Source organism: Mus musculus, chromosome 14 (assembly GCF_000001635.26).
Source record: "Mus musculus strain C57BL/6J chromosome 14, GRCm38.p6 C57BL/6J".
In the NCBI taxonomy this organism is placed as follows: domain Eukaryota; kingdom Metazoa; phylum Chordata; class Mammalia; order Rodentia; family Muridae; genus Mus; species Mus musculus.
Window position 1 is genome coordinate 86,827,445 of NC_000080.6, and position 26,349 is coordinate 86,853,793.

General features: G+C 37.7%; 1 protein-coding gene across 3 annotated transcripts in view; it reads right to left on the reverse strand.

Annotated features, from left to right (window-relative positions):
- Diaph3 (diaphanous related formin 3) overlaps positions 1–26,349 on the reverse strand; it is a 485,891-nt gene that overhangs the window by 172,088 nt on the left and 287,454 nt on the right. For all 3 annotated transcript variants that reach the window (NM_019670.2, XM_011245123.2, XM_006519312.4), the window contains 3 exons: positions 24,628–24,757; positions 7,533–7,657; positions 1,548–1,712 (listed from right to left, as the gene is read on the reverse strand). In NM_019670.2, coding sequence (NP_062644.1) covers positions 1,548–1,712; positions 7,533–7,657; positions 24,628–24,757 — 420 coding nt within the window. The remainder of the gene's footprint in view (positions 1–1,547; positions 1,713–7,532; positions 7,658–24,627; positions 24,758–26,349) is intronic.

A 26,349-nucleotide genomic window follows, 5' to 3' on the forward strand; every position in this document is an offset into this window, starting at 1 on the left:
GTACAGATATTGGTTGTGGTGAAGTTTAAATAAGTGAAGATGGAACGTGCAAAGTGGTTGACAATGAATACCTTAGCCATTAAAGCATGACATCCACTGGTCACGGGATATCCCAAAGTTAACCAACTTAAATGATGAGTTGTATTAGACTCATGAGGATGAATCAGACAGACTCTAACCTTAGCAGAACGAACACATGGTCAATGACTGGAAGGGGCTGGAGCTAAGTAGAGAAGGAGCAGCATGTGAGCCACTGAACTTGGGTGGCAGAGTGGTCTGAAACTGAGAAAGCTCCAAGAAAAGCCTGCCAGCTCAGCAGTGGGATTGGACCAAGGACCTGGTACTATCCTTCCTCTCAGAATACAAAATAAACCCTCATCACTAATGTGCAGAATCCATCAATGCAAGCAAATAAAGTAATGCTAACGTCATTCTGCAATCTAAGTCTACCTTTCTCAAACTGAAACGTTTTAAAGTTTATTTCTACAAACTGGTGCCTCATAAGTCATTAGATAATTCAACACAACGCGTTATACAGGAAGTGACACATATATGCATTACAAGAAGACAAAGTGAGTACACAGCCATTAATGAAAACAATTGAAAAGACCTCTAAATGTTTGGAGAAAACAGAATGAAAAGTGTTAGTAAATAAATGGAGGGTTTTCCTTAAAGGCTCATCAAATCATTTTTCAGTGACTATAACCAAGTCTAGCAAAGTTAGCAGCAAAGTTAGCCTGAGATGAAAAAGCAGCGCTCTATACTCAATCTCCTTTTTCTTTATATTTCAAAACATTTTAATCCTCACAAATTGTGTGCTGAAATACAAAAATGATTTCCCTACTTATTAAGAATAACAATTTTTTCCCTTGCAATATGGTATCCCCTGTCTCCCAAGGGAAGCAACAATACCCTCTCACTTTAATGTGTGTGTGTGTGTGTGTGTGTGTGTGTGTGTGTGGTTTTTTTCCCCCCATCTAATAAGCTAATACTTTTCAAAAGATCTTTTTAATACCTAAATGAAAGGATTCTACCTCAAAGACCTGACCTCCCTATTAAAGAGTCTGAAGCAAACTGTAGGAATGTAAAACCTACTCAAAGGGAGACGGCAGGGGGCTTATTGTACAAGGCATTAAAACAGGAGGGGGAAAGCTCCACAGGAGCTGCACAGAATTTGGTAAAATTATACCACAAAATACAAATTGATCTTAAGCATAAAGAAGCAAATTCATAGCCAAAAACTTATTATAAGTGTGCCCTGTAATCAGCCAGGAGGGGGCCTTTATGAAAGACTTCAGAATTTGTCACTTTTTCAATCAAAATTTCTGATTACAGTTTCATGTTTTAAAAGGCCCGAAAGAGAACAAACTACATATTTTTCAACAGATTTAAAATTTGAAAAAATTTAAAGCTGATCTGCACCACCAGAAAAGATAGGTTTCACTAGAAAAAGCAAGAAGAGAATTAAATATCACAGTTACAGAGAAAATGGGAAAGAACAATTGCAAGAGCACTTTTCAGAAAACAAAGGTAGAATTTTCACATACCATAAATGAAGTTCTGAAGTTGTTCAGATCATTAAAAAACTCTTCCACGGAAACCTTCTTCATGTCGACAGCATAGTAGCCCATTATACTCTGGTACAATTGTGTCATGCTGCCCAGTAGTGTGGAGAGTTTTTCATACTGCTCGTTCGCACTGATAACGAAGCTGTATATACCACGTTAAGGACTTTTGAAATTTAGAAAGCAATGCTTTATATGAAAACATTTCTGGCTCCATATTTGATTCTAGTTTTTTATCACCCATCTTCCAAACTCAAAAATGGCTGTCAGAGAGTCTTCTCTATGGCACCAAGCAGAGAAACTGTTATTGAATTTCAAACTAATTCTGGCAAATAGCCAAATAAATATTTATATATTTAATATCTGTCTTTCATATTCAGTTCAAGAATTTTTTCCAACTTATCACAATAATAATCTATGCCATGCAGCTTGTGAAGTCAATGACTCTAGTTCAGCCGCTAAGACTCAGCACTTAGAAGACCCTGAGGTAAGAAATATGGGCACAGAGAACAGCAGTTGAATCGAACAACTTAAGGTCAATGCATAGCACCTGCACAACCTGTGCTTGTACACCAGGCCTTCATCTCCCTGCCTCAACAGCCTTGTCTCAAACACTGGAGGGGCAGGGTCACCTAGAGCGCACAGTGTGGAGACAGGCAGTTCTACCAACTTGCCTAGAAAAGTGATCAGGCATTTGGGAATATCCATGAACACCGGACAGTGTTACTGCTCACTTTCTCAGTATCAGCCAAAGATTTTAAGAGCAGGATAGTAAATTGATGCTTTAAATTCTTTTCTAAAATACTCTTACATAGTTTCTCATACATATTAGTTGACTAAAATTTACCCTTGGATACAGAAAACACAGTAGGCAAATGTGGAGATATTGTTTTCACATAAATTTCTGATAATATAATTCAAACAACTTTGAAATACAGTATAGTAATATGAGAATTGTATGTCACTGGTAATAGAAAATAGTTTGAAAACAGACAACAGGCCGTCCTTAATTTCAATTAAAAAAAATACAAAACAAAACCAAAAACTACTAAGAAACTCTGGTATAAAATCACCACCACATTCTGAAGACAGACTCTTGCGGATGAGTCAGACAGCCTAAGGACACTCGTACCAATATTCTGTTTCAACCTTGGTCCGAAGGGGCTCCTCAAGAACCTGGTGAAATGTCATGATATTCTATTTACAAAGCTGCGCGCACACATGCACGTGGATATATAGTTGAGATATAACGACTTAAGAAGAAACTGCTTGGCTGAGGGTCTCTGGGAGATTCCATACCTGTTCTTTTCTGCCCAGGTAACGGCTTACAAGGTTGAGTTTTAACAATAGGCAATGCACAAATATTACTAATTTTCTCCCAACATGTGGAGAAAGGCAAGAAATGTCAAGAATTCATTTGTCAAAGAGTATAAAATAAAACAATGGTGCTGTGTAGGTTTTGAGGTAAGACCATGGATAAGGAAACATCAGAAGTGCATCTGCATACACTTAGGAAACAGTGCAATTACACTGAAAGGATGACTAAGAGCCAGAGCCACGGAAATGACATGGTTTTGTCCTAACAGCCAGGAGGTTTTTAAGTTAATTTTCTTATCATTATTGTGTATAAAACAATTTTCTCCAAAAGGAAATGAAGGAGAGCTTTGAGTAACAGGAATTATCCAAATAGTAAAGCTAGCACTGCAAATAGCCAAATTAATCGTTAGACGTTTGAAAGGACTGTCTGATAGAGCAGAGTAACTGCTTATGTGAATAATAAGGCATACTACTTAAATGCTCTGAGTGTGCTCAGAGTGCCCTCTCTAAGGGACAGTAGAAGAATAATTATCACCATCTCAAAGAAGAACCCAAACTAGATGTCCTTGTGTCCACTCCTAAACTCTACTTCAACAAAATGTCCATGACTGGCATGCTGGTTTACATATGTAATCTTAGTGCTTGGTGGGCTTAGGCAGGCTTAATACCACAGATATGAGGTTAGCGTGGGTTTAAAAGAAAGCAAAAAAATGAAGGAAGAAAGGAAGGAGGGAGGGAAGGAGGAAGGAAGGAAAGAGAAGTAAGTGTGTGTGTCAGTAATGGATGGGCTGTATCATTTTTCCTAACATCAAGCTCTTTATTTGTTCACAAAGACAGGCAATATGCAACAAAACAAACTTTTGATATAGTGCAAATTTACTGCCACACACATTACCTCTACCTTATGTTTTAAGTTATCTATTTCTTTCTGTGTGAATCACTATTGTTGTACTATTCAGAAGATACATGAGCTGCAGATCTGTGTTCACATGATCTCAAAACAAGTAATCAGAACTAGCTACAACACAACTTGTACTGTAGTCCTTGTCTACCATGACCATTGATAGTCAGCTTCCTCGACAGCTACAGTCACACTTATGTGTAGACCATTACTACATTGCCATCCTCGGGATCACACTGCTTCCACGGGCTCAGGAAACAGCTGGCAAAGTGACTGCTGTGCAAGGATGTGGACTTGAGTGGGGATCCCCAAACCTATGGAAAAAGTCAGGTCAAGTGGCACAGAGCTATAGTTTCAGAGCCAGGAGGTAGCACAGGCATGTAGCTGTAGCTCACTGTCTAAGTGGCCTAGTCAGATGGGGGAGCTCTCAGCTTAGGAAGAGACCCTGTCTCTTAACATGAGCCAGAGGAAGATACTAATCTCTAGCTTCCAGATGCACAAAGACTTGCTCACACACATAGGTGTGTGCATACATGATACACACACACACACAGGGGGGAGGGGAAAGGGAGGGAGGGAGAGGCACAATCATTCAGTGTTCAAGGATCAACTTCAGTGAGATCCATATATCTAATGTATTTGACAACCCCTTTTTAGAACCTGAACCTAGACTACCATTTCAAGATATACTCTTAAGTTCCCTGTACCTGTAGGTCTTAGACAGAGCAGAATTTAACAAAATAGGCTAAAGTTCTGTGGTCATGCAATGTATATTAATTATACAATGTGGAGACAGACAAGTATAAAAAGGTGAGAACATCCCATAATAATCAACATGAGTCAAATTAACATTTCTTTGTTACACAGGGAGGCAGCGGCTAACTGAGACAAGAAAGGAAATAATCCTGGCTAAGATGAAGGGGTTGGCTAAGAGATCTAAGTCATTATCTGTAAGACAGCGAACACCAAGCTGTTGGAGAGTGGAGTAGGGGAAAAGTCAATGTAAAGTGGATTCAAAGAGATCCAGTGGTAGCATACTGACTTCATCTTTAAAAGCCATTATACATCAATTAGAACAATAAAGAAAAAAGTAAAGAGAAATTACAAAGAGATAGTGGCCACACAAGACAAATTCAACAAAACAAAATCCACCTACTCAATGACCCAACATCCCATAATTAGCAATTGATTGGGAAGGGCCCAGACTACTGTGGGTGTTTAGATCACTGGCCTGGTGGTCCTGGGTTCTTTAAGAAAGCAGGTTGAGCAAGCCAGGGAGAGCAGCCAGTAAGCAGCATCCCTCCATCACTTCTGCATCAGCTCCTGCCTCCAGGACCCTGACCTGCTTGAGCTCCTGTTCTGACTTTCACTGATGATGGATTGTGATCTGAAAGTGTAGGGCAAATAAACCCTTCCATCCCCAAGTTGGTTTTTGGTCATGGTGTTTTTTCACAGCAAGTGGAACCCTAAGACAATCTGTTTCTTTAAAACACTTCAATTAGTAGATTATTTAAAACCTTATTGAATCATAATTGTTCAAAGTGAATATTTACATATAAAGATAATTTTTTTACAAATTAAATAATATACAATATTCCTCCAGAATTGAAGAACTAAAGTTTTGCTATAGGCTTCAACCCATGAGCATTTAATTATAAAGCATCAACAAAGTTTGAGTGCAAATAACAAATTTAGTACATTTTAATTCATTGTGCATTTCTGCTTCTAAACCCTTCCATTTTCTAAGATCCTGAAAGCTCACAATTTGCCATTTTAATAAGATCTGTATAAATTCATTTAATATTCAAAATTTGACTTGTCAGTCCTAATTAAAGTAAACAAAGTCTTGCAACGAATGAATTTAATTACTTCAAAACTAGTATGTCTAACTAAGATGAAGAGCAAACGGGTGCAGTGTAATCTTGGCAGAGAATATTTATGATTATAAGCTTTGTCAATAGCAAAGTGCACCAACTGTTCATATATCTGACTTCCAAGAGACATGTGAATGCTAATCAGTTCATTAGAGGCTTCTAGGTTGTGATATTTAGCGACAGGATATAGTAGCTCTCCTGTCCGTGGAGGGTAATTTTACTCAGAATGAAAAACTGTTTCCAGCAAAGCCTCATCCTGCCTGGTTCTGATTTCCTGCTGTCTGTGTTTTATGAGCTGCACACCTTTCAGGAAGCCGACAGCATTCAGTACTTTGTCACATGAATACAGGCAGGGCTATGTCCTGAGACTATCTGTGGAGCAGGATTTTAGGAATTCGTGCTAGTTTGAGAAACCCAAGCTTCCTAATTAGCCACTCGCAGTGTATGACCAAAAGCTACATGGGATCAAAATTTTTGTAAGATGCTTTATATATCTATAGCAAACAAAACCCAACAATTTCAGTTAATACTTAAGGGTTAAAAAAGAAAGCAAAAAATAACAACAACAATAACAGTCGTCACATGTGATTGTGATGACATCATAAAAATAACAGAAACAAATTCAAGCATAATTATAAAAATATAACTGCAATATACATATAGTAAAATGCATGATTTGTCAGTTGAAAGGGTGATGAAAATCTATACTTCTGATGGATATTTACTTAATTTTTAGTCTAAAAAAAGAGAAAGGAAAATAAATCCTCACCAAGTCTATAGAGACAACCACTTTAAAAAGCAGCTGGGTGGGAGATGAGATTCAAGAGGAAACAAACACATTACCCTTAACTGATTGCTACTGAGTGCATTTTTATGATATTTCCTGACAAAGATAGAGAAGGAAGATAAAATTGAACTAATTCACAATTAGGTTGAAAGCACATACAATAAAGTCTATGACAAACCAAATAATAATTTTCTGATTCACTAAATGTCAAGGGAGAAGTAAAAAGAGGAAGTCATATTACTTCAAATATATCAGTTTAAAGTATTAAGGAAGTCTATAACTCCTCATTTTACAACTGGGCTGTCCTTTTGTATAAAATTCAGATATCCATATGGGATTTTAATAATGAATATACCAATACTTCATTACAATGAAAAAGATACCCATTGCTGATTTCATATAGTGGTCTGCACAGCAACTCAACATTAGCTTCAGGAATTAACGATGTTCATTACTTCAGTTACTAATTAGAGACTAAGTGGCAAAGTTACTAATAACAAAGACAAGTGAATACAAAGTACAAATCAAGTAGGACGCAAGCCTCCTGCTACTGATTTACATCCACTACTTTCACTTTGAGTTGGAAGACAACATGCACAAGCAGTAATGACGACAAGCTCCTTCTTATGGGTTGGAATGGCAGAGTCTTCTATCGGAGACGTTACATTACGTGGAATCAGAGTTAATTTCTAGTGTAAATCAATTCTTGAGTAGTCAGTCATGTTGGAATTTTATAGTCTATATTTGATTCCTGAAATAGTTCAAATGCAGCTAAGTCACATTTCAAGACATTAGAGTCAAACTTCCTCAAACTAAGTGTTAATATCTTTATCAGATGGAATTAGGCAAACAGAAGGAGCAAACTGGATAAACATTCTATCACTCAAGATGACAAAAGGTAAAAAGACATAGAAATATTTGGTGTATTATTTATGATAAAATACACCCTGGTTAGTTTACCTGAAAGATACAAGTTAATCCTTTAATGATATGACTATCTTATGTATCTTAGTTATAAAAAGAAACTTAAAACAATATGAAATTGTAGATCCATTGACAACGAGCTCATTTAGATATCAAAAGGATATGGACATCTTTATCACAAACTTGTCATGCAAGTCCTCAGGAGGGGGAAAGGTTTCCAAATTCTTCTCAAGCTGTTGAAGCTGCCTTCCCATCTGCTTCACGTTCTTTTCCAGCATTTCTACAGAGACTAGAAGAGAGCATATTAAATGTCTTGAAAGGACAAAATTATAATATATAAAAGGTACAACAATCTAGCAACAAAACATTTGTTTAAAAAAAAAACCTCATAGTGGGAAAATGCATTCTAAAACATTCTGTTTCATCAAATTTAATTTTTAACCTTTTGAATTTTAAATCCAGATATAAAGGAAATCAGACAATGGATTCCTTATAAGATAGAGATACAGGAAGTTCCTACATAAGCCAACCACACTTAAGGAGCAAACGGTTAAAAGTAGACATCCTATCCACTAACAAACACAACAGAATAATCTAGTCACATAAGAGCAAAAGAAGTTCACTGAAGTAATGAACTCAAATATAACTGTTACATTTTCCCCAACAAATCTCTTGAGAGAACTGGTGAATAGTTGCGAAGAATGTGCCAAAAATCTCTGTGTTGGACAAACTAGTCTCTCATAGGAATGAACAGGCTGGAGATGGCATTCTAGATCACAAAGACATCTTTACCAGTACCTGAGCACTATCTGATCATCGACAGGCTGCATCTTTGAATTGAATGGTCTTCCAGTCAGTACACATGAACAACCCATAGTAACCAGGCCAGCTGAGCCATTGGGAAAGAACTGGCCTTGCTGCAAACAGTAAGCAGTCAATCGACAGACTCGTTCACTTTTACATGAATAAGATAAGAGGTAACTATTCCATAAAGTAGAAGGTGTACCCTCAAAATGACTTTTAAATATTGATTTGCTTTAGGTTCAGATAAATTTTAATAAAAAATCCTATTAAGTTATGTAAAATGATATCTTTAAATTAATACAATAATTCTAAGTATCCTCTCAATTTCTAACATTGAATTATTTGTGAAGAATGAGTGCAAGTTTTACCTATAAGTGTGGAGATAGCCAGTGAATCAATCAAAATACCCAGGAACATGGTTTAAAACAAACAAAGAAAGAAAGAAACATTACAACAAAACCCAACAATAATGGTTTATGTTCTTGAAAAACAATGCAACAGCAAAAAAAAAGAAAAGAAAAATGTAAAACATATGAAATGGTATTGTTGTGTTTTTATATAGTTGTATACCAAACAGCAATCCCATCAATACCTTTTAACAAAATCTTAACATATAGTTTCATTTTAATTAACAACCTAATTGTTAAATACCACAATTCCTGAGTTATAAGACTGAGTTACATGTAACAGTTGTCAGAAGAATGATATTATAGCTTTTGGCTCAGACCATGGGGAAATCATTCTTAATTTATATTCATGTACATTTTCCCAAATCATTTGTCTTCTTTTCTCTTTAAATTTCTGGTGTATATCCTATCCAGGCTTTTCAAAATGAGATAGGGCCAAGCGCAGAACCTAGAGAGACAGTTTGTGCTTAGGTTACGGGAGGCTGAAGGTTCAGCTCTACCTACCAATTTAAAAATAAACGAGAAGGTAACAGAGACAAAGGTTTGAAAGGAATCCTCCCACTCTGACAGCAGTTAATGTAATAATCGAGGTTCATTCTTACTGCCAACCAGCATGCTGCTAGACACTGCTCCAGTGGTAATAGGTCATCTTATGTCTGCTCATCAATGTGTCCGCAACCATGGCTTCTCCTCGACCAGATCTACAAGGCTTCCTTTACTTCTTCTACTTCCACGTGCTTATTTTGCCACTCCTTAAGCTTTCTCCCTGAATTACAGAAAGGATATGTTTTGCTCTCCTCCTCTATTTAGTCCCCTTTCTAATGTGTCATTAGCATGTGCTTTACAATTATTCAAGAAATCTCACTGCTGACTCAGTTGTCTTTATACTTTGAAAATACTATTATGTAAAGATTTAAAAAAACAAATTATTTTTTATTAACTAAATAAGTGGTCTGGAAAGTTTAAAGTCCCACACCAACTTTGTGCTATGAATTATATTTTATGACTACAGCAGTAAAGTAGTAACTCATGGCAGTAGTTGCTATAAAACAACAGCATCAATGACGACGTTACCTTTGCTGAGTATTGATATATGCCTGCCTCTCTCACATCATACTCTAGGTATCACTAGGGTTCCGAATTTATAAAATGAGGGAACCGAGGCTTAGTATTTAAGAAAAGCATAAACAATTCAAAAGTGCAATGTTACTTTTTTTAAAAAAGAACATCTAAAGCAACATCTTACTATTGAATACAAAAACACATGCCTAAAATATAGGGGAAAATCAAGGACAACAACAAATAGGAGTGTGAGGACCCTCATAAATCAAAAGATACCAGGGACATGTTGGGAAATGTGCCTAACCTACAAAACAAAGCAGACACAAACCTGCAGCTTGACTGAATACACATTGACTTAATGAAATGTGTGCTTATGTAGGTTTGACCCTTTGTTTACTGAGGGGCTGCCAAAGTGTCTGTAAGCGTAAAGTCCCTCAACCACCTGTAAAATAGGGAAAGCAAGAATGAAGAAAATGGTTCCTGACAGGAGAAATCAACAACTGTGAGCTTGTGGAGAACACACTTGGGAAACAAAAGGCACAAGACACATGCTGAGAGAGAACAGAGCTGGAGCTGTTGTTACTGGTGAGGTTGCTAGTACTTTGGTGGTTGTTTTCTTGTACCACACAGACTTTTCCAACACCAACTGAGTCTCTTAACTCTTTACAACTCGAGTTCCTACAATTTACAAGCCCTTCCCTAAAGTTCCAAAGTTCATTAGGGTGGCTCATGAACTTGAGAAATCACAATCCTTACAGCTGCAGTGCTATTAAAATGGACACAAGGCATGAACAGCCCAAGGAAGGAGAAGCCTAGAACAGAGGGCAGGTGGTCTGGCAGATCTCCCTCTTCTCCTTAGGTAAGCCACACTCCTGCCAGAAATCTCTAGGCTCACAAACCAGGAAGCTCCCTTAGCGCTTCAGTCTTAGCTTCAGTCTTTATTGGAATACTATTACAAGGCAATGGTAATTAAATCGCTGGCCATGGATGCCTAACCTAAGCTTGACAGCCTCTCCTTCCTCTCCCTTGAGGACCAGGAGGGAAGGGATGGTAAAGTGCACATCTTTTACTCACATATTTAATGCATTGGAACACTAGTCTATATTGGACAGAAGGCTTCTGTAACCATCCTGTACAGTGCATTGGGGACTGCTTTTGTGTGGTGTAAATCAACTTCTTTTATGTTCAATTTCAACATCACAGAAAATAGAAGTATGCCACCTCAAATTCTTATCTCACTGACTTTTCATAAGATATTAATCGTCTAGTGTAGGATGAAGCCTTTTTGGGATTCGGGGAATATATTGTGTTTTTCTTAATTGTAGAAGTGAATAATCAATGATGAACCATGCTGAAATAAGTGATGGCAACATCTAAGAAACAACAGGAAAGGCATAGTGTTCACCGTGACCACTACACTGCAGGTCAACAGGACACTGTCGCAGAGAGGAAGTGAGTGTAAAGAAAGTCATTGTGTTCCTGGCAAATCATTAGAGGTTCTTAGGGGGCACACTTAAGGCCACCAGCCAGAATAATTAAGCTACCCTATAAAATGTGCTGTGTCTACTCTACAAACAGAAATCCTTCTAAGCCATTTCTTCTGCTTCATCTGCACTCTTTGATTACATTACTCGTACATTGTAGTTAAGTGAATTTAAATGTAATTGACCAACCTCTCACTGCTAGCTTTTAAGTAAGGACCAAAACACATTTGGAAGAGAAAAAAGAGTGTGTAAATTCCAGGCTAATAAAATACAGTCTAATGGTTGGAGCCATCGAATGAGTAAAACTAAAGAATTTTAAGAGTTAGTCTGGCAGTTTTTTGTCCAGTAATTACTAAATTTCTATATACAGTTTTTGTTCTTCTTCAAACAAACTTTTACCCTTGAGGCTCAAAGATGATTTTTCATGACTAATTTGAAATAGACAGGGGACTTTTCAACAGTATAGTCTCTAGAGGTGTTCATTCACAGATGTACCTGTATTATGAGCTAGAGAGTGAACAGCATGCTCTCTGCAAGAACAAGTGCTCACTCTCACAAGAGGATGCCTCTTTCAGGTGCCAGTTCAGGGGCTGGGGATTTAGGGTAGTGAGCTTGGCTAGCAAGCCTAAGACACAGGTAAGGTTCTCAGCTCTGCTGGGGGTTGGCGGGGGAGGGGGATGGGTGGGGGGTGGGCTTCAATATCAGTTTCAAGTGCAGACAGCTATCAGTCCTGAATTTGTTATAAATCTGAAGATTCCTAGAAGCTCATCCTATCTTTTATCTTTCAACTTTGTCACATTTCTGGACTAAGAAATGAATCTTTTGCCATTGCTCAGAATAAACACAATAAAAACAGAGCTGGTATAAACTTGGCTCTTTTAGTGAAGATTCAACCAGATATGCCATCCCAGATACCTAAGCTCCAGTCCTCAACCAGCTCATCTACAAAGGAATGGCAGGCAGGGCCACCGCAAGTTGTTTCCTGTACACAAAGCTGCTGGTTTCGAACCTTCCCGGTCATAAATAATATTCAAATACATACAACAGGCATCTCTCTCCTATGCCCCTCTAGGGTCCTGTTTTTCTCCAACACCATTTCTGCACTTGGCATATGGATTTCCATACTAATTCCCAGATGTCTGTTACATAACATTTGTATCTGAACCAAGATCTACATACAACCTGGCAGAATACAGGTGATGATCTCTTATAAAGTATGCCCAAATATAAAATATAACTTATAGTTCTGTTGTTCCTATAGGCTGTCATCCACATTGTACCTGATTCCATACAGGTCATGCATCGCCTCTACCTGTGCTGCCTATCCCACTCCTGCATCACTCTTATCTTTGGCCTTCTACCAAAAGCCAAGCCTTACCAAGTCCACCAGGAGGTGCACTCAAATGCTCCTACCATAAAGTGTCTCAGCCTTTGCAACTGGAGCACTCTATAAAGTTATCACTTTATGCAGCTTGTTCCCCAATGGTGGCAATTCTGTTAAAGAGGACTTCATATCCTGCACCTCACAGCTGTTTGAGACTGGCTCTACAATTAGTAAAACAGAACTGAGTTTCATCTATGTCACTAAATGTGTTAACAGTTCTAATTATAATTTTTATGAAAGTTTTATTCTTTTATCCAAAACAAAATAAGGAAAACATTTTTTATTTCTTTCGGTATCTTCAGTAATATAACATATATGCATATCCTTAAATGTTTCTTGGAGGAATAAATTTTGAATTTATCAGTAGCATTTTCTGATAAAATTAAGAGAAATAAAATGTAAAACGAGGTTTACTATCTAGTTGATGAACATCTGTCAGCCTTTGTCAAGCATGCTGTCACCATGACGAGAACGGACCAATAGTGATGAAGAGGCTTTAGACTAGAACGTAAATCATGACATATACGTTCCAACCTAAAGCGACTATGAATGTAAGTTTTTAAAAATATCATGACTTAATATTATGAGAGCATTTTAAGTAGAAAAGATTAGGAAGTACATTTCAGTAATCTTTACAATGAAAAAAATGATCCATAACAAATACTCTTGAACCTTGATTATCATTTCCTAACCAATTTATTAAGTAATGCCAAATTCACACTTATATACCTTGATACAACATAAGAAAATAATTTCATTATTAAAAGTTTAAAAACTTATTACCACTGGAAGAGTTAAACATTTATACTAAATTAACTTTCCTCCATGAACAGAAACGTTTTTTAGGTTAGAAACAAATTTCACTCAACAAATTAGCTTTTCCTTTATAATGCAATAATAGCTGCATAATATTTTATGAATGTCAAGTTAAAAATAATAAAGTCAAATGGACAAGAGAGGCACCAATAAATCTTAACAGCATTTTCCTCCTGACATCAATGGGGTCTACAATGAAAGACGATTGTTACAGTTTTACAGTACAAACAGTAAATGAAGCTCAAGATTAACAGTCTAGGCTGTATCACATGCTTGAGATCTAGGTTTCTGTTGTTTGGTTTGCTTTCCGCATCATGTTGGAAGAGAAAGGCTTATATTTGTTGAAGGGCGTGCAGAGTGAATGATGAAAAATAGAGATTTTAAAAGTAACATCAGAAAACAGAGAGCACACATTTCTGCAGTGGAATTTTACATTTATATGAAGAACAAATTGGTCTTCTCTGCCAGAAGGATGTGGGACTTAAAGGGAGGAAGGATCTCTGAATGAAAATTGTATTTGTGGGACAAATCCAACTAGCGGATATCATGTTGAAATGTGAGAACTTGAAAATCTTTTATATCAACGGATACTAAAAAACAAGGCAAAAATTAAATCCAATAGCTCACAGAAGGGATGGTTGTTATCAATAGTCAAAATGGCACCTCCAGCTAACGAAGAATTTCATGTGCATATACTGGAGGGTGATGGTACTGCCTTTCAGTGGCCCACAGGGGAAAGTATAAAGGAAGCAGGGACGCTAATTACAGATCTGCAACTCTTGCTCCTCCCCTCCAAATCCAATAGCTCAGTCTAAATCTCAGCTCTGCAGCAAACTGCCTCATCCATCCTCCTTTCCCACATCTTCAGTGGGTTGCATATATCTTCCCCTCAAACCATCTTCCGCCACCTACAGCTTTATCCCAGTCCCCAACTCCATCAGGTGGCTCCTTATGGAACTGAGGGGGGAGGGAAGCAGAGATCTTAGAGAGTGGAAATAGAAAAGATAGTTAGGGGTAGATGGAGAGCTGTAGGGGAAGAGTCGAGTGGAACAAGGGAAATGAAGTGGAGGAGAGACAGTAAAATTTAAGGGCAATTTGAGGGGTAGCATGAAAACCTAATGCAGTAGAAACTTCCTAAAATACATACATAGATGAAGGAGATGCAAATAAAATCTGCAAATAATGGGTGAGAGAGTTCCATCGCCTGTAACCAAAGGTAGATTTTAATACCTGAATTACATTATATCTAATTGATTTGCTGGCCAAAGGGATCCTATTGGGACCTGCAAATAACACAGACTGTTGCCAAGTCTACAGCGTGCTCACTACAAATAGACAGCAATGCCCCAATTACTGATGACAACATCCATACAACTTATAAACATAAAGCTACCCAGCTGGTGCCTACAGAGTGTCTTCACCAATATGTAACAGTCTTTTGGTACAGGAAGGTACTCTGCATACTACCACTGGGGAAACCTAAGTACTGTCTTAGCCAGAAATCCTTTGGTCTATAATGGTTTGCCACATGCAAAATGTGCTAGGGCAATGGTGGCCCAAGGCTTGTGGGACTAACCAACCAATATCTGATTTGACCTAACATCCACTCCATGAGATAGAATCCATACCTGACACTGCTTAGGTGACCAAGAACCTGAAGCTAGACAGCCTAAAGACATGGGCTAACACTGTAGACTACCCTTCTTTAAAATCAAAACAAACCCAACCAAGCAAACAAAAACCCTAAAACATGTAGTAATAAAAAGACTCCTAATGACATTCTGCTACACACATATATCAGTGTTTGCTCACCAAGAGCCAGCCAAGTGATGCACATATCCTATCTTCTTTCTGTGGTTTCAGTACACATATTCTCACACCTAAAATGGACAATTCCATACAACAAAGACCACAGCCCTCCAGTACTCCATATGAGCTGAGACAAAACCTTTTGTAAAATGATGATAAATTCATTTTCATAGCTTTTTTTTTAATGCTCACTAGAAAGCTTGGTCTTTACTGAGACAAGTATCTAGCACACAGTCTACTCAGTGTCTACTTGAGAGTCAGAGTTCATTTCTTCTAAGTTCAAAACAGCAAAAGCAATTGCTAGGTCCTCATTATGTTCTTCATTAAGTGTTTAGTATTGTCAAAGTTATTTGCTAAGAAACTGCTATTATGTTGATATTAGTAGACATATTTATAGGCCAAATACGCCTCACTAGTGAGTCATAATAAGACGTAAGGCATAAGAAGAATGGACCCTTCTGAGCAGAGAGAGGAAGGTTACACATATATAGTATAGTGCTCTTCTACATGTGTAAGGTTATACACCAATATTTTAGACTCACATATGAATGTGAGTCAACATCATTTCTAATGTTTCTATAGTATGTAGATGTTACCATTCATTAACTCTTAATTTATGGCATACCTTAATAACGCTAGGTTGAGAAAATTGTTTTGAATGTAACCTGCAAATAACTCTCAAAAAAAAAATGAATTCTGAGTGGTGGAAGAGTTGCAGGGGTCCAGTTGAATTTAAAGGTTATTTGATTATATAACTGCATTTTTGAAAAAAGATATTTGGGGTCAAAAATCAAAACATAAACTTAAAATATTTCACGCTAAAGCAGAGTAAAATGGGAATCGACCTTCCAATAACATACAGGAGTACTTGCCTATTCACTCAGCTGTATACTTACGACAAGCATAAATGTTGCATGCAGATTGCTTTCAATTATAGAGAAGTCCATACATACTCAACACACACACACACACACACACACACAATCTACAAAAATCTTTGATTATAGTTTCAGGCAATCCAGTGGGAAATTCTTAAAACTGAGAAATTACAAATTAACACTCTTTGATAATATATTATCTACACAGACTTGTGTTTGTGTGCATAGTAATGCCTGCACAGCTAGATGAGTGCGAACCAGATGTTTTCACTGAAAGATAAAGGTAACATGGTTTGATAGAACATTAAGTGCTGTGTATTGAGCTCTGTACTAGCTTTATAAGCGTTAGACAGTGCTGTCCCCACTGTATATATAAATAAGCATGCTGGGGAGAGGGGAGAGGGGAGAGGGAGAGGGGAGAGGGAGAGGGGAGAGGGAGAGGGGAGAGGGAGAGGGCACCACCTGAATTAGGTCAATGCTGGACAGGGAAAAAAAAAAAAACACCACCAAAGGCTCAAGTGCTGAAGCACTGGCCCCTGGCTGCTCGTGTCATGCGAGTACTAACCTTGATACATTAACCCACTGGCCGATTCATAGATCAGCTGACTATTAAAATATACGGCTCCAGGGAGGAGGCAGGTTTCTTAAGGCCTATCTCTGAATGGTGCATCATGTCCTAAGTCTTTCCATCTTTCCCTGCTGAATGCCAGGAAGTGATCAACTTTCCCAGCAATGTACTACACCACCAGGTAGAGAGCCTGCCTTGCCTTCAGCCCAAATACACGGAGCCAGGAGACCCAGGACTGAAACTTCAGAAATGGGGAAGTTGTTCAAGTAGCCACTTCTCAAGTGCAGCTGGCAGAATCATCCTGTCATCCTCCTTCCAGTTGGATATTTCAGGTTATTTTGTAGAGTAACTCACTGAAGGGGAGACCTCTAGGAACCAACCCTAACTCACTGAAGGGGAGATCTCTAGGAACCAACCCTAACTCACTGAACGGGATACCTCTAGGAACCAACCCTAACTCACTGAAGGGGAGATCTCTAGGAACCAACCCTAACTCACTGAAGGGGAGATCTCTAGGAACCAACCCTAACTCACTGAAGGGGAGATCTCTCGGAACCAACCCTAACTCACTGATAGGGGAGACCTCTAGGAACCTGGCATCTGAACTCCAGCTGTTTAGCTTCTATGGTAATGATTTGAAAGAGCGGCTTCTCCCACATTGCAAAGTCTCTAATATCTAACTTGAGGACATTTTGTTTGCCATCTAAAATTATTAGCTATGATGGCTGTAAATAACAAGTCCCTTAAATTCTGAGGAATTTGTGAATTTAAGTCATTTTCTATTTGGAAATTTGACCAGCTTATCAACAGTGACCCTTAAATATGAAACCAGTTCATTTTCAAGTCCAGTGAACTTCAAATATAACTACGAGGGCAATTTCTCTCAACTGCTTCATGATACTAGAGGTGATGGCCATACTCTATGAAGTTATGATAGTGTCAATAAGAACAACTGTAGCTTGTTGAAAGGTACCTGCAAAAAATGCACATCATCCCAGAATCTCAATGTGACCTCCATGTAATCAGGGTTTTCATAGATGGAACTGAGTATCTATCTCAATATAAAACAATTCCTAATAAATTACCCAGGCAGAGGATAAGCTACCCAGACATTAAAGGAGAAGGCAGCCAAACGGATAAAGGCAAAGTATACACTGCTCTAGCTACAAGCCAGGGACTCACAAAAAGGCAAGAAAAAAACATGCAATGTTTTTGTTTTTTTTTTCTTGAACCTTTCTAGAAAAATGGACGGTTGCAACAACCTTTACATGGAATTTATAGCTTGTGTGGATATAGGAGAGAATAAACTTGTTATTTGCAGGCATGTGGCTATGGTGATCCGTTAAGGTGGTTCAAAGAAATTAATAAGAATTTCACTCAAGAGTTTTATATTCTCTAACAACGTGTGGGTTTCTGAGGAACAGTTCGAATTCTGCCTGCAGCAGTTTATCAATTCAAGGCCTCTTCTCCTCCGCCCCTGTAGGTTACACATTACCTTGCCACCCAAGAGACACAGGCAACTGCCATATATGTTTATTATATATGCAGAAGGGGGTTTCTTTGTAAATTACAGATGTACTATTGTAAGCTGTTCTTCTGATTGCCCTATTTTGACACCTTTCATCTTCCTTGTTGGTGATTTCCCATCCCATGCTGCACACGGGGAGCAGTAAATACTGCCTCACCGCCAGCAGCTTAAAGAGAGATCCAAGACCTTGGCTGCCACTACAGATACTGTTCTGCTATTTGATCTTAGCTGTGGCTCATAGGTGACACTGACAGAACTCCTCTTGAAGCTACTTCAAATCTCTTGCTGGCCAAAAATCTGCACACACTGTAAACTGTTAGTTTCTGTAGAAGATTAATGCTGTATTGATGCCACTTTCAGTCTGTTAACCTCCAAAAAGATATAGAGGTCTTCGTGATGTAGTTTTCTTCTTCATCATCATCTATCAACCCAAGCAGCAGCGGGTTCAGGAAATGTTCCTAGCTCAGTATCTCAAAAAGCAATCTTTAGCTCCAAGTAGTTCCTGCATGGCCAGTGTTCTTCAATGTCACACTGCAGCATCTTTAATCCTTTTACTGATCGTGGCCATACTACTTGTGTTCCAGCGAGCTGCTTTCAGAACAGTTTATACTTGCACTATAAAATGATTATACTAACAACCTCATATTCAAGTTTCCAGTTTGAGCATTTGAAGCCAAAGGTACACTGACACTCCTAGAAATCAATTGTCAGGAATTACAGATATGGCTCCCTACCATTATACACGGCATGTAATACACAGTAAATAGTAAGCAGAAATCTAGAATTACCTTGGGAATGATTTAAAAAAAAACTGTGCTACTTTTATATAATTTAAAAAAATTATTGTAAAATCTCATATATCCCATTATCTATAGATAGTGTAAGCAGCACTATTTAAGTAAATTATATTTTGAAAGTAAATTTACCTTTATTATCTCTAGCTTTATTAACTTCCTAAATATATTCCTTAGATGTCTATAACGTGAAGTTAAGCCTTGCAGTACATCCTAGGAGTCCCAGGCTACCCTTATGAGCACAGTTCTTATTCATTGTAGACACAGAGAAAACAACTCAGAAACACTTTAATCTATCCGTGAGAGAATAGAAACATAAAATCATCTACGTTTCTGCTTTGGTTACTTTCATCAGGTAACCCAGATTATTCCCAACTATCATCAATTACATGTTTTAAGTAAAATCACAAGTATCACATATGCAAAGCAGGGATAAACAGAAAAGAAATATACATTCAAGAACAGTGAGGAAAATATGTTTTAATTAAAATCACAAGTATCACATATGCAAAGCAGGGATAAACAGAAAAGAAATATACATCCAAGAACAATGAGGAAAAAAGATACACAAAAACAACCTTGGCATATGCCAGCATAAATGAATGCATCTTAGGAGTAAACCAAAGAGATACCATCAGTTGATAACATTAAATGTGAGTAGTCACAAGTACATTTCAGAATGTTTCATACTTCCTTGTGTATATATTCATTTATGACTATTCACATAAGAATCCAAGAATATTTGTAATTGTTTACAAGTGTGGCAACTAGTAGTTTGGACAGGGACCTTCCCCAGTTATAAATTAATCACTAGAGCTTTAAATATTGTATTTATAACTGCTATTAGATCTAATCTTATAAAATAGAAATAATCAGAATATGCTATCCTATGGGTAAAGATCTCCAAACAAAAAAGAAAAAAGAAGCTCCACTGGGTAGAGTCACTGTCATAGTGAAATACTAGTTGGCTTAACGCTAACTTCCTGTCTCACAGCTCTGGTGGTGGCAGCCTTGCTTTCTCTGAAGCCTGTCACCTCAGCTTGCATAGGACCATTATCTTAGTATGTCACCATATAGTCTCCCTGTGCATATCGCCAAAGGGAGGCTAATAACCTAGCTTTCCCTCTTCCTACGGGGACAGAGGTTGGGTTAAATAAATGTGCAGTATAAGACAATGTTTTTACTTTAAGCAGAGAAATCACAACCCTAACCACAGTCAAGTTCAGAAACAGTAGAGGAGTGAGGACATAGGAGCTTATCAAAAGCACAATTCCGGCACTAAAAGCAGAAGTAGGTTTCCTGCTTCTTCACAATGCCATGAAGCCAGTATCTCCTATCACAATGAGTAAGTCATTCTTTCATATGTACATCATAAATTAACAGAGTATCTTATTAAGTAAACTCAAGTAAATAGAAATGTACATTAAATTATAATATCATACAACATGAGACATCAAGCTAATTGTTTATCTCACTCGAACTATAAAATTCCAGCCTAGAATCAACTCCAAAGCTGATTATACTCAATGAACACAGTATTAGGTATGTCGGTAACTCTGCTGGGGGTGGGGGTGGGGGATGACACTGAACAAATTATTAATATCAAATATCCTAAGAGTTTATGTGCCTTCTTATAACATTTGTCATTTTGAGAAGGCAACAGCTGAGAGTCCGTGGCAATCTTTACAAACCTGTATGCTGGCTACAGAAGATGAATGTGAAAATTTCAGACAGGATACAGTTTCCAGGTGGCAGCCACCTGGAAATTTAGTGTTCTAAGTGCTCACAGTAGATGAATAAAAGAGAAGCATTTGGTATTTAGTTAGGTATTTATCAAAAAATGTTGGAAATTCATGAGGAACTAGAGAGTAGGAGGTATATTTAACAGGAAATTATTTGGGTCAGATAAAAGAATTCCTAGTTAGAAGCACACCGATAAAGACTAAGAAGCAAAAAGAAGTATATTAAACAAGACGAAAGAAAATCAAAGATGACACATCAAGGAATCCTTTTAAGTGGTAAGAATGCACACATAGAAAAAGTTACATGTGGGCTTTGATGAACTCTCTTGACATTCTACAGAAAGTCACTTCTTACAATAGACTTCTCAGAGCAAAGTCCACTCCCAACAAGGCTAGGAACAGTCCTGAGACAGAGGAGGTAAAGATTCCAAGGACAGGATTCATCCTTAAGGGAAAAGTCAAACACTGACATCCTTATGTAAGGTTCCAACGGGAGAAGTGCCATCATCCTCAAGATGACAAAAGAGGGAAAATCTAGATCCTCACACCTATGTGAGATGCAAAAGGTGTGGCAGGCACAGCAATGGAGCTTAGTTGAAAAGTCTGCAAAGTATATTTGTACATCATTATAAACACTGGCCTCTAAGTCTTTGGGGAAGGGAAAGACAACCTCAGGAAAAGGTGGAGTGAGAAAAGAGAGACAAGAACTCAGTATATATGTAGAGATCACAAAAAAAGAGGAGAAAAAGCAATTGAAAGGTGAGGGGGGAAAAGACTGTTGAGCTATGTGTCAGATGTATTAGATTGGCAAAACTGAAAGAAGATGGAGAAAGTATCCACTGGACCAATGATTCCACAAAATTTGTGATTGAGTAATCACTGAGCATAGCCTCGTTGCATGGATGACTGACGAATCAGTATCACACTGTAAACTAGAGTGTTGACAAGGGGTGAAGAGAACGCTGGATGAGACGTTAAAATGACCCTCAACCACAGTTTTATTTTTTATCTTTTTTTATGTTAATCATGTGTGTATATGAGATAGTGTGGGTATGTGTCTGTGTAGGACGGAAGAGAGCATGGCATCCATTGAAGTTGGAGTTACCGAGAGTTCAACTGCACAGTATAAGGGTTGGAACCAGACTAGGGTCCTCGGGAAGAGGATGTATTACTAAGCCATCTTTCCAGCTTCACCTTAGTCTCATTTTAGTCTATCTCCCAAAAAAGAAACACAATTTTTGTCACTTCCTGCACATTAATAATTATCCCAATTTTATAGATTTCTAGGAGCTAGTAAACAAAACCTTCACAAACTAAATTAATTTTAATTATGTAGACAAGAATATTCAACCCTTAGAATTCCACAAAACAAAAATATTACCATGGTATGCAGAAATGCAATAATGAACCAAAATATTTTCAGTGAAACACAACAGAAATGCCATAAGCCATTATTTCTTAGAAAAGAAGCATCCTAATGAAGTAGATTTTTGAAAATTGTCAGTCGGGTAAGCTCATTAGTTGCAATGAAAGTTCCCCCTGCTGATCTAGGAGTACCTAATGACCAGGATTTGTTATGGCTCAAAAACAAAGGTACTTTTTAATTCATGTGATAGCTCACCAAGGATGTTTCAGAAGTGGAAACTTTAAAATGATGATGTGTAAAAACACTCAATTCTCCAAAGCAAACAGACTTACTTAATCTAAAACACTGCATTTACCCCTCTAATATTTCCTTCATTAATTGGATCATATAATGAAAAGAAAATTATGCTTACAATAATCTACAATATTAAAAACCATTATTCCAAATATGAAGTTTGCTGCTCCCAGTGAAACATATTAGCAGTATCTGCTGACCCCTCCACACGCATGCCTTCCCTGTAACAGATGGAAAGCAAACGCCCCAAGGCCCCTGAAAGCCCCTTGGAACAGTGAGAAGGAAAACAAACAGAAAAAGCAAATCACTAACTGGTAGCTCTGTAAGTCTTTATGCAAGCTAAATAATTTTTAAAAGAACACAATGTCAGGATATTTATATAGAATGGTAAGTATAATCTAATCAGTAGAAATTTAGTTAATATTCTAAAATTTACTTTACACACAAAAAAGTGCTAGAAAAACATGCTAAAAAGTTTTAAAAAGAAAAAGACAATGAGGCATGGTAGTTGACATTTGTAGTGCTGGCATTCTGGAAACTGAAGCAGGGAAGTGGCTTCAAGGTCAAGGTCAGGCTGGGCAGCAAAGGATGCTCGGAGACAGTTTGGGTTACAGAGGAAGACCCCACTGCACTTCCTTGTCCCATTAGAAGCATTTAACAAAAATTATGAAACAAGGCAGTGGATACAATCTTGAAATCTCTGCAGAGGTTAGGGAACCCAATGTTTGAGCTCATACTAGGCATAAAAAGGAGTGAATAAATAAGTCTACAAGTACATAAAGGACTGGGGACTGGAAGAAATTCCAAGTCTTTATGTAAAAGGATGAGCACGGATCCTTCCTACCTACCCAATCATCTTTGCTCCAGGCAAAGAGCGCTTCTGCATTTCAAGGAAATTTGTGCCACATCTGTACATTATTATGTTATGTAAAATTCAATGTTCATCAAGGACATCAGAATTTCAATTTTACCTATCATGACATTTACTCGTATATACCAAATTTTCAAAAATCTCACTTAGGAAAGTCATTTTGTCTTAGTAGTTTAATTGCACTATATATACTTTTATTAAATTGTTTCTTTAATTGCACATATTACAATGTCCTAAAAGATAAATGGTAGTCCTTATCTATTCTCAATTATATTTAGACATAGAAACATATATACCATTGTCTGCCTGCCTGCCTGTGTCTGTCTACATAAATATTTTCTTATACAACGGCCACTGAAAGTGGCATAGGGATAGTAATGTAGCACCATTACAAATGAGTAGAGAAGGAACCCAGACTAAGTGCTTACCAAAGGCCATAGGGATTACATACTTCAAAGAAACATACTTACCAGGGTAAAATTATGAAGAACACCTTATCCAATCACATTTCTCTTAGTATATAATCTCCTAAAACTGTCACTTTACAGCGGAAGAACCTTTTAATATACAGGGGCTAATAAAGATGATTAAGAAGTAATATTCCCTTAGGTGTAGAAAAAAATAAATTATCCTTCTTCAGGTTCTCAAATTCCAATATGAGGAAGGAAATAAAGAGCTCACTAAAACAATGGTTTGATATTACTATCAATAATGGTTAATGCAAAAAGAATACAGCTACCAAATAATTGAAAATGTGTTATCTAAAACGTGTCTGTACATTGGTTATGGGGAGACAAGTAATTGTTTGGTTTTAAAAAAAATCCATGTTGAATATAACTAAATATTGCACATTTAAGATGGCCAAATTTTTGAAATTTAAATCAGATTAAAATTAAGTGTCAGCAAAAGGCTCTATCTGAACTCTTGACAGCCTTCCTTAAGACCACAGAAGGGTATGAAACCAAGTTGGTTATTTATGTATTAGGAAAGATGAATTGAAACTGGTGGTCTTAAATCTAGTAGGGTCACAAGGAAAAGCTCCATTCCTACAGAGAGACTTGAAACTTGGACAGAGGAAGATACTCATTTTGGTCTACAATAGTGCTTGTGGAGGACACTGGGTATTTATAAATGGCATGTGATTATGCAGACCTGCCAAAGTGTAGTGGAGTACGCTAAGCAGGAGAGGGTGGGATTAGCTGGAACCCATGCAGGCCAATCTCCACAACAATGCATTTATAACAACTCACTGGTTAGTTAACCAAAGAAATTCATACTCCTAATAATGACAACTGATAAAATTAGCCTATAATTTCTTTTCAAATAGTCTCATTCCATAAGTAATTATTTTAGCAAAATAGATAATATGTACAAATAAAACACATTATTTTCAGTCTCTTAGAATTAAAGATCAGAACAATGACATAGATATTTATAAATAAAACCACAAACCTCTGCTAGCTTTGTCTAAATGTGCCAAATCGTCCACAAAGTGAAGGATGTCAGCATGCTTTTCTTCACATACATCTACCAGGAAATGGAGGAGTGTGGTTTTCTGATCTGCAGATTTTGTATCCTTCAGCTAAGTGAACGAGAAGGGAGAAAACACAACGTATGTTAATAATCTACTGATTCCTGTAACACCCTACTCTGTGGACTAGAAGTTAGCTTGAAAACCTGCTCCATTCTGAAAACATTTGAATACTTTAGTACGTTTTATTTGATATTGGTTTAAAAGTAACATTTGTAATACAGGAGAAATGACTCAAGAGCAATGTACTATGCAATCCTTTGTGGGGAAAAATGAAATGCCTAGGAAAGTAGAATAGCCTGAATATCTATGGAACAGCAGAACCAAAAACAACCTGGGCAGTTCATGCATTTATTACTTGGCCTACCTGTCCCACACTGTAGAGTTTATGGTAGATAGAATGATAAAATAGTGTTGCTTCAAGCAGTCACTTCATTTTTTGAAAAAAAAAAAAAATCCCAGCATATTCGTCCTGTAGCAACAGACACGATAGTAAAAACACTCACAAAGAATATCTAAGAGGCTATGACACCTGAGAGGAACCGCTGAAATCCTTAGCTGCATAGGATTAGGGAAGAGCTTGAGAGAATCCTCAAGCACAGGCAGACAGAACGCGTCTGGGAAGTGCTTCCTAAAGACAGACCTGCCTGTCCGCCAAGGGTTGCCTTGCTGGAAGCTTGGACTTGGGTTGTGATACTGCGAGGTGGAATCTGTAGGCAGTATGGTGTTTGAGGAAGTCCTAAGGGATTTCTCCTCTGACCCCTAAGTCCTTACAAAAGGATGTGACAGAAATCCAGCGCTCATCGTAGCTCTGTTCCTGTGACATGTGCATCTGCGCCCACATATTCCCTGTTATTAATATCTGTCGTGGTGTATCTTAGCAAAGAGATTTTTAAGATGATCAGAGCCTTGGCACAAAGCCCTAGGACCTTCAAAACAGGGAGATGAAACCCTTTTTAAAAATCTGTCATAGATAATATAGGAGTGCAAAGCTGATAGGCACAAGGCTGTAAATGAGAAAAAAAACATGCATAGGTTGAGTACCTGGAAACCAAAGATGTATATATGTTGGGGGTGCAAACAGGGTCAATGGAAAGAAATAAATCTGAAAACTGCAGAAAACAACAAAAAATAGACCGCATAACGGAAATGACGTTTCCATAAGCACTGGAAGTGATAGAACTGGATGAGAGATGGTCACAGACACATGTGAACACATCCCTGCAGTTTGAGAGGATAAAGCGTAGAGTAAAGGAAGTAATGGAGGTATGGAGGCTAATGGTAAAAGCAGCACCAGCAATCCCGGAAGGAAACTAAGGCAGCCTGCCCTGAGGGTGGACAGAGGTATGGAGGTGCCAGACTGTGTGAGCTGGGAAACTCAGCTGACACCGCTCGTGGAGACAGTCTAGGAGCTGCTTTTGGAGGGGTAGATAGAGAAGAAAACACTTTTAGTCTTGAGTAAAAGAAAACCTAGAAGGTGATAATAGTTGTAGGCAAATGGCAGAATCCTGAAACTGTGGGCATTTACACAAGAAGTACCTCTGCTTCTGCTCGTTTTCCATCAAAAATACCTTGGCGTTTTGTTCCTATTTACACTGAGAAGTTTTAAAATAGTTATCCCATGTTCATATTTATACTCTTGC